We start from the raw sequence: 9,723 nt of genomic DNA, 5'->3' as shown, positions 1-9,723 counted from the left end.
ATCTCCAGAACCAGCAGATAAAAATGTTGTCCGCGACAAATTGGGATAAAAATCTAATTCGTAGGTTAAAGCAAAAACAATATAAGTTAGATAAACAGCTAGGAAAAATCAAATTTGATTGAATGTAAAGACAGACACAAATATGTATTCAATCAAATTTGATTTAAAGAATAGATAAACAAAATCAAATTTGTATGACTGGAAAGACAGACACAAATATGTATTCAATCAAATTTGAATTAAAGAATAGATAAACAAACAAGTATTGAACCAGAGTTGATTGAATGAAAACCCACATGCAATTAGTCGTTGGCAAAGATAATAAGTAAAATATTATACCATATCGACTTCTCTAAATGACAGCACATCAGGATATTATTAAAGAAGTTCTCCAAATTAGACTTAAAAATATGGTGAAGTACATCCTTGTATTTCCTGGAATGCTCATCAAATAATTCATGTGTCTGTTGTTTCAAAAAATCAAAAAGTTTGAACTCCGTATAAAGTAAAAATTTATAATAGTTGTTAAAAAAATAATAATAATAATAATAATAAAAAGAAACATAACAACTTACAAAAATACATGTACTAAGAAACACCCTTCTTGGTGAATTTTGATGCCTGAATCTTTCTTCATAATTCAATATTCCTGACCAGCAATCAATAACTGGAGCTTCGATAAGGGCCAACGATTTAAACATATAACCCATTCCAAATGGATTTCCATATACACCCTTAGTTTGAAACACCATTTTACTATAACAAAAACAAACAAGAAAAAAATTTAGCTAATCACCAATTGAGTTTACGAATACTAGGGGTGGGGGACATTAATTTATCTAGATGAAACTCACCAAAAACTGCCTCCTTGTGTAACTAAAGAAAACATATTCAATGCAACCACTAGTTTGGAATAAAGAATGCGTGTAAAGGTAGGGATAAACCTCCTGTTAACATATGGAGATTTTATGACAGGGGTAATTTTACATTGCCTTGGGATATACAAACTTCCAGAGGATCTTTCACTGGCGAATTTAAAGGAAACTGAGATAATAGGCGAAATGTTGGATAGGACAAGTTGACAGCATCATCTTCTTTTTGAATAGCTGATTGATTCTTAGTCTTGTATTCTAACGAAAGTTTGTTAATACTTTCAAAAACCTCATCCTTATTTTTTTCCAACCACCGTGAAAAAGGTTCTGGTTCTTCATGGATTTGATTTTCATGAAATTCAGGAAAGTCAACATTTTCGTACTTTAATCATTCTGCTTAAGAATTGCCCTCTGATTAAGGTAATTACCACCAGAATCTTGAATAAATTGATTCTCAACATTATTTTCATCATCTACTTCAGTTTCATTATTCTGTTTTTCAATTTCATATTCCCTTTCAATTTCAACATCTGCTTCATTTGAATCAAGATTAACTTCAATTTCATATTCTTGACTCATATTGTTAAATTTATTGATATCAAAAGTTGCACCATGGTTTTCTTCTTTAAACACAAGTTCATTATCTTTTCCAACTCCTTCTCTGGACCATATATTATTGAGATAGATATCCACATCTTCTCCTTCTTTAACAAAAATTTCCTTCAAAGAAAAAACATCATTTATCTTCCTATACACCGATTGCAAGCAGCCACCATCTCCATAACTTGATTTGATTTCTTTGAGAGTATCCAACAACAACAACTTCATCTCAAATATAACATCGAGCTTATAATCAATTAATTTCGAAAAGTTCTAACAATTAATTATAACAACATAAGCTCACAACATGTAAATTAAGTTTAACCTAAACAAGATAAACAATTAACAGACACACACTGAATATAAATTAAAATTTATTTTGTATAGATTTCTTGGTATAAACTCCATTTTTTTTAACAGCAAAATTATATTTATTAACGAATGGTAACAAGCAAGATACTAGCTGCCAAAAATACAAATACAATTAAAACTATAATCTAGAAACGAAACCAAGAACAAAAGTTTCTAGACACTTCCCGAGACTGCAAGGATTTCAAAAAGAGTGGAAAAGAAAACTTGTGTGAGTGACGAGAAGAAACTCCCATACAAAGAGGGTCGAGCCATCGGTTTTCACCTCGCGATGTTTTTGATGAAATCTCAACCACGACAGAAATAAAAAAACGAAACAATAAAAAAAACAAATGAATACTAAGGTGGCACCCCCATAAATGAGAATAACCAAATGCATCAGCACCTCAATAGAAGTCATGCAGCATATATGGAGCAAAAGCACTATCCCAGTAAAACAACCAAACTTGAGCGTCTTGCTAGTCATGTAAACAAGGATTATCATTCCATTCTTCCCAGGTCGAAGTATTCATCTTGTCACGATTATGAACCCACAAAAACGACACCGCAACTATGGAGTTGAAAGTATCCACGCTGTTACTGATATTGTTGTTATAGCGCGTGTTGTTTCTTCCTTTCCACCATAAGAGAGTTGCTTCAGGAGGCAATTTTGGGATGTCCACTTTCATCCAAGAATTGAGCATATGTCTGACTTCATCCGCAAATTTACACCTATTAAAAATATGATTAATAGTTTCCACCCCATTTTGACAATGAAAGCATCGAAAAGTGCTAACGTCAATGCCTTTAGTGAACAGGTTTATGTTTGTGGGGATGCAGTCACGTCTCATCCTCCACATGAATACATTCACCTTCCTAGGAACCCAAGTATTCCATTTAGTCTTCTTAGTATTGCTGATGGGCAACCGATAATGGTCTAAACATTGCCGAATTTGAGCTATAGAAAACTCAGTTTTACCATTTAAGTTCCACGTCCAAGTGTCCATCCCGTCAATGTCAAGAACAGAAGGTAGAAGACCAAGGAGCTGATTCAGTTGATCCTGTTCACACCCAGATCTTATGTCACGACGCCAGTTCCACTTACAGCCCATATAGTCCCAACAATCACTAATCGAACAATTTTTATCCAACTGAAGTGCGTAGAGTCTTGGAAATCTGGCTGCCAAAGGAGAGTCTCCACACCAAATGTCATTCCAAAACTTTGTGCAGGAGCCATTACCTACTTTTCGACTAATAATACCTGAAGCAAAAGAAAGAATGTCATGTAAACTCCTAGCCGAATCAACAATTCCAGACCATACACCTTTATGTTTAGCCGTTAAATTACCAAAACAATTTTCCCCATGAATAGCTGCTAGAACTCGAGCCCACAGACTACCATTATTTAAAAGAGCCCGCCATCTCCATCTGTATAATAGGGCCTGATTCATGGCCTCCAGACTGCCGAATCCGAGACCACCATCCTCTTTAGAAGCCAAAATTGCGCCCCACTTGACCCAAGCAATCTTACATTTAGAACTATTGCCACCCTAGAAAAATGAGGAACGAATTGCCTCCAAAGTTAAATTCACCTTTTTGGGCATACGAAAAATAGACAAAAAATAATTTCCCAAAGAACCAAGGACCGAAGTGATTAAGGTTGATCTACCCCCTACAGATAAAAGATTAGCTTTCCAAGTAGATAACTTTTTTTTAAACTTGGAAATAATCGGCTCCCAGGTAGCAATCCGTGTAGAGCTACACCCAATAGGAATGCCAAGATATTTGAATGGAAGAGATTCGGCTTTACAACCTGTTTTACGGGCAAGGTTCTCCACTTCAGAATTTGTCACCCCAACGCCATGACTGACGACTTTTGGAAGTTTATTTTAAGGCTTGATATGCAATATAAAAACCTTAAGGCGTTAGAAATGGTAATCATGCTCTTGTTAGACCATTCACCCACAACCATCACATCATCTGCATAAAAAAGGTGAGAAATAGACACGTTGTTAATTTTAGCACATTTAAAGAAGCAACCTTTTACCAAATTCTCAATGGCCAAATGTAACCCTCCATTGCAATGATATATAGGAAAGGCGCCATCGGGTCTCCTTGTCGTAATCCACGCCGAATGGGGAATTCCTCCGAGGGGCTACCATTGACTAGAACAGAGGACTTAGCGGAAGATAAACAAGCTTGAATCCAAGATCTCCATTTAAGACCAAAACCCATGGCAGTGAGGATAGAGAATAAAAACTCCCAAGAAAGAGAGTCGTATGCCTTGGCGAAATCGATCTTGTCTTGAGTAATAACATTTTTTTATTACGTCTATTGTACGAGTCACTGATCTCGTTTAAAAGGAGAGGTCCATCTAAGATTTGCGTACCTTTAATAAACGCCGTCTGTTCAGAACTCACCACCGAATCAATCACATTAGCAAGGCGAGTAGCAAGTAACTTGGCAATAATTTTATATTGGAGCCCAATGAGACTAATTGGATGATAATCAGAGATGAGAACCGGATTCTGAACCTTGGGGATCAGAGTAATGAATGAGGAATTACATCCGGGAGGGATGAAAGCACAGTGGTAAAAATCAGAAACCATGTTGGAAATATCATCTATCAACATATCCCAATGTCTTTTAACGAATGCAAAATAGAAACCATCTGGACCCGGAGTCTTATCTCCGCCACAACTCCAAACTACTGTTTTAATTTCTTCAAGAGAAAATTCGGCTACAAGGTGCAGAGCTCTGAATTGGGATGCTTCATAAGAAAAAGGAATGCCCTCAAATTTTTTAAATTTTTTAGCAAAAAAATTCACTAAAACAATTTTTAATCTCAGGAGGAACAGTGATCCATTGACCATTGTGTTTGATCCCATTAATCGAACCCGAGCGTCTCCTTTTATTGATACATGCATGAAAAAATTTTGAGTTTCCGTCCCCTTCAACGCTCCAATTAATCTTGTCCTTTTGTTTCAAGTCGCTATTTCGTCTCTGATCAAAAGATTGGAGTTCTAACAAGAGAGATCGCCTTTTCTGATAAAGATCATCATTACCTCCAAATATGCTTATTTGTATGTCTACTTCAGCAATATCTTTGGTGATTTCCACTGGATTGCGATCATGGAGCCTATCTTTTCTCCAATTTTTAATATCGCATTTGAGAATTTTCCGCTTGTCTTTCATGATCGAGAAAGCATTATTACCAGGATTGTTGCATTTTTTGTTCCAGCTGCTACTGATCACCTCATTGAAGCCTTCAAGTTCCATCTAAGAATTATATAGTTTGAAAGACGTGGGACCAAAATCAGCCTTTCTTTGAAACAAAAAAAGCGGATGATGTTCAGAAAGAATGTCATCAAGGACCTCAACTTTGACATCAGGAGCCACATCCAGAAACTGTTGGTTCGCTAAAAACCTATCAAGTCGGCTAGCTTTAGAGCCATCAAGAGTGACCCGAGTAAATTTGTGTCTTCCCATAGGTAAATCCACCAATCTGCCATTGTCAAGGAAAGAGTTGAAATTACTGGCATTAACTCTTGAGAAATTCGTCCCCATTCTTTCCTCTGTAAACCTCACCGAATTAAAATCACCACAAATCAAATATATACCAGGATTGTCAATCATAAACTTTAAAATGTTGTTCCAAAGCTCGACCTTTTTCTTTTCCGCTTGGGGAACATATATGGTGATCATGTAACACCCCGTGTTGGTCGTACTCCACCTACCTTTAACCACAATAAAATTATCAGAAATAAAGACATCTTCTTTTATAAAAACGTGTGGATCCCAAATTGATGAAAGTCCACCAGAATGACCTCTCGATAAGGATTCAGCATACTCAAACCTGTAATTGCCCCATAGACATTTCACTCTGAAATTGTCAGAAGTATACATTAAGGTTTCTTGAATGGACAAGAAATTTATTCGATATTTATGAAGAATAGAATGAAGTTTATCTCGGTTTTTGTCGCACCCGGTACCACACATGTTGATGGAAAGAATATTCATTGCAAACCATCATTCTCACTCAACCTCTTCACTGACTGTTTTAACTTTTATTAATCTCCAATGACCGGATAGCCCATATTATTTCCCATCTCCAAGATCTGTTGCTCCTTCTCATCATTACTACTCGAGCCTATGGAAGTATAATATGATTCCGTGATCTTCAATTGGACACTTCTTTGAGGAAAACCATCTGGATTCTCGACATTAAACTTCTCTTTTTTACTCATAAACACTCCCTTAATATATCCTGGTGCAGGGAAGGATTCTGAGGTAAAAGATGGCTCGTTTTTATCATCATGAATCATCTTCTCCAACTTATCTACCACCTGCTCTTGATTTAGTTTGCATTCCAAAGGATCAACATAAGACTTCAAAGAAGACTCATTATCATGAGGAAAGTCACGATTCTTAGTATTATCAACCACCTTCTCTTGATTTAAGCCACTTTCATCTGACAAAGACTTAGATGAAAAATCGTTACCATGAAGAATAATGCGGTTTGATGGAGGGCATGATTTTGGTCTCTTTTTTTGCATTCTTTTCCTCGCTTCCGCTTCTGCAGCAATAATATGGTCCAATGAGAAGATATCTTCGGACTCATTATCTGGTTTATCATCTCGGATAACCTCTTGTACAACCGGCTCCGCAGAATTGTTATCTTTTGCCATACCACATAAATTAGAACCTCCAAGATTAGCCTCTGGAACCGTATTGAAAGTTACAGGAGAGTCTTTGCATAATTCAGAATCGAACTGCTCACTATGATAGGCCTCTTCATCAGTCGAGTAGTCAGCATCAAAATCCTCATTAGAAGGAGACGAATCATTTGAAGAGAAATCAACAGAACTAGCTTTCAAAATATTTGGTTCCCATGTGTTAAATTCTCTAATCTAGATGGTGTGGGGCATATCATCCATCACGATTTTTAGTTCTTCAAAAACAAACTTTGATTATAGAGTTAAAACACATACACTACACATGGAATAAGAGTCCTCCCAATCGTTTGCAAAAAAGACACAGGAACCCCATGTCTTCAAAATATCCTTCAGCGCCTCTTTTTTCCAAGCCCGCATAGGAAGACTTGAGAGTGCCACCCAGACCATTCTTTCATCTGGAACAAAGGAGTTACAAGGTTTTTTGAGAGCAACAAACCTACACTTCAAAGTATCATTAACCAAAAAAAGGTCTTTGGTTTCCACATCCACAAAAGTGATGTGAAGCCAACGACCACCAATATAAGACACTTTAAAATTACAAAAACCTTCCTCATGAAGCCAGTGACCAACGAATGGGATTTTTTCAGGTTCCTTTATTTTAACCAATATGGAACGAGAAGATTTTTCTTCATCCAGGGGATTAGGATTAAGGATCTTAATGCATCTATGATTCAATGGTGTAGGAGGAATTTTACCTTAATTAGGGATGTTACCAGACTCACTATTCTTAGATGCGATGTTACCTGATGTAGCCTCGGCATAGGTTTTGAAAGATGTCTTGGTTCGCATCATTTGAGACGATGCATTCAATTCATAAACTAGATTAGGAGTGCTTGTTTTCTTGAGACCCGTGTTACAGCTATACCTCACCAGATCCGCGTACAATAGATAACTCCCGAACCACGTTGATTTGAGTCTGAAAGGAGTCTTGCTGCATTGTCAACTTTGATATATCGAATGAAGCCAAAGCGTCTTCCCGCCTTCAATAAGCGATTCGGAATGAACACATCTACTAATTTTCCCCATTTAGAGCATCGATTCCACAAATCTTTTGCAGTAACATGCTTTGGGATATTTGTGACATAGAAAGACATAGACATCCTTTCTAAGATATTAAGCTTGATTTTAGGTTTCTTCTTGAATTTACCTTCATTCCCAATCACCATATTAGACTCCCTTTCACTATTCTTCGAATTGTTTTTCTTCCTCCTATCCACCCGTTGCCATCCCTGTTCTTGATCTTGATCTTCCTGTTGATTATCTTCTTGGTCAGTCTCGTCTTCTTGTCGTTGTCGAATTTGATTTTATATAGTTTACTTGATATGGACTCAAATTTTGTTTTTTTAAATGTATACATAAAATCAAATTTGATTTTATACAGCTTTTTCAAATCTATATTTGTATAATTAAAGAACACAATCAATTTTGATCAAGTGAATTGACAAAAAAAAAAGTCCAAAACCAAATATAGATACCTTTTTTCCAAAAGGAGACAAATGCTCCATTAAACCAAAACCTCCAGAAGCAATCACTTTTGAATATTGGCCGTTGTCAACAAACAGGTAGGCCTTCAGTTTTCGTATCGTCAAGATAAAGAAGCTACAAAGAAGTAATGCAACGAAAAGTTATAGAGTAAAACACACAGAAGTACAATATGTATTTGTAGATAATAAAAATAAACTTACAGTCAAGAAAGTAGATAGACCGGCATATGGATTTTTTCCAGGACCGTCTCGGTTCCAATTATTTTTACTCTTCTGTAATTCATTCAACAAAAAACCAACCCAATCTATCTCAGAAATAACGGTTTCACTGGATATGTGATCCAATACGTCATACTTAACCAAACCACTGGTTTCGCATCTTATCATTGTATTCGCAAAGAGGATTAAGAAATTCATTTTAAAAAATTTATCTGTTGCGCCATTTGAATTAGTGATGGCTGACTCAATTTGAGACATCCTAATATCTCTCATATTAGGAATTTGATTACACCACTTTCTAAGAAAAGAACCACTCACTTTGTTCAAATGTAACACCCCACCGTTGGCGGAAACATGAGATGTCATGAAAAGTACAGCACGACATGGAATTACATAGATATCGCTATATGAAATAGAATTTAATGAATATATTCCCAAAACAGGAGTTCAAAGTCATGACAATGTTTGGAAAGCTTATTACAAGTACATCCATAAAAGGAATAAACCAAGGCATGCAGCCTTAAAGTCTGACAAAAGTAAAGGAACTCTAGTCTCCAAAGTCCAGTCCTAGGATGAAAGTCCTTATCCCTAAATAGCCTGAGTACCTGAAAAGTATACTACGTGTCAACACAAATGTTGGTGAGTTTGTAGGTTTTAGTCAAAAAGTCTAGTCAAAGAAATAAGTCTTTTGTCGATTCTTTAAAGTCTAAACAAGTATTAGTTCAATACATAATGAGCAGAGTTACGCCATAATATGTCCAAAGTCTCAAGTCTCATGTCTCATGTCTTAAAGTCTAGATGTCTCATAGACTCAATGTCTCGAAGACTCAATGTCTCAAAGTCTCAATATCTCAAAGTCCGGCCTTACGGTACCTGCCTTAGTTCAAGTCTCAAGTCTCAAGTCTCATGTCCAAGTCTCAAACTCATACAATAAGCACGTCCAAACCATAAATCACAACAATAAACACATAAATCACACACATATAAACAAAATCAAGCACGTCAAATGGCACAAGTAACTCTATATGCACAGGCTCCATATTGAACATAAACATAAATCGACAAAACTGTTTGAAAAATAAGTATACTTTCCACCCCAAAACTTGTAAAAAAAAAAGAGGGGCTACAAAACTCACTTGAAAAGTGTTATAAAAGTATAACAAACGAGCACGACAAGCACAATCAAGGTCCACGACAATCAGCACCTATCAATAATACATGACAAGTCATAATGATAGTCTTTTGTCTAAAGTCTTAGCCTATTAGAAATGCCTTTAAGTCCATATGTCTTTATTTAACTTTAAAACGACGTTTAAAAATGACGAGACTCGAATAAACCGAATAGAAGTCTTGCTTTGACACCAATGTCCTTTATTAAGTTCAAAATACATTATTTTACCAATACAAGTTGAAATCATTTTAAAGCGCAAAATAAGTTTTACTCAGAGTTTAATCAAAACTAGT

At 36.0% G+C, this 9,723-nt stretch overlaps 1 protein-coding gene across 1 annotated transcript; it reads right to left on the bottom strand.

Moving 5' to 3' along the window:
• Positions 1–1,256: 1,256 nt before the first annotated feature.
• Positions 1,257–5,099, bottom strand: LOC122610185. Its single transcript, XM_043783177.1, has 7 exons — positions 4,655–5,099; positions 4,210–4,443; positions 3,893–4,123; positions 3,737–3,800; positions 3,467–3,686; positions 2,372–3,370; positions 1,257–1,745 (listed from the first exon to the last, which is right to left on the bottom strand). Exons 1-7 carry the CDS (start codon positions 5,097–5,099, stop codon positions 1,257–1,259), a joined length of 2,682 nt encoding a protein of 893 aa, XP_043639112.1.
• Positions 5,100–9,723: the final 4,624 nt, after the last annotated feature.

The sequence above is a fragment of the Erigeron canadensis genome, chromosome 8 (assembly GCF_010389155.1).
Source record: "Erigeron canadensis isolate Cc75 chromosome 8, C_canadensis_v1, whole genome shotgun sequence".
Lineage (NCBI taxonomy): Eukaryota > Viridiplantae > Streptophyta > Magnoliopsida > Asterales > Asteraceae > Erigeron > Erigeron canadensis.
This window is presented reverse-complemented; position numbering and strand designations above follow the sequence as displayed.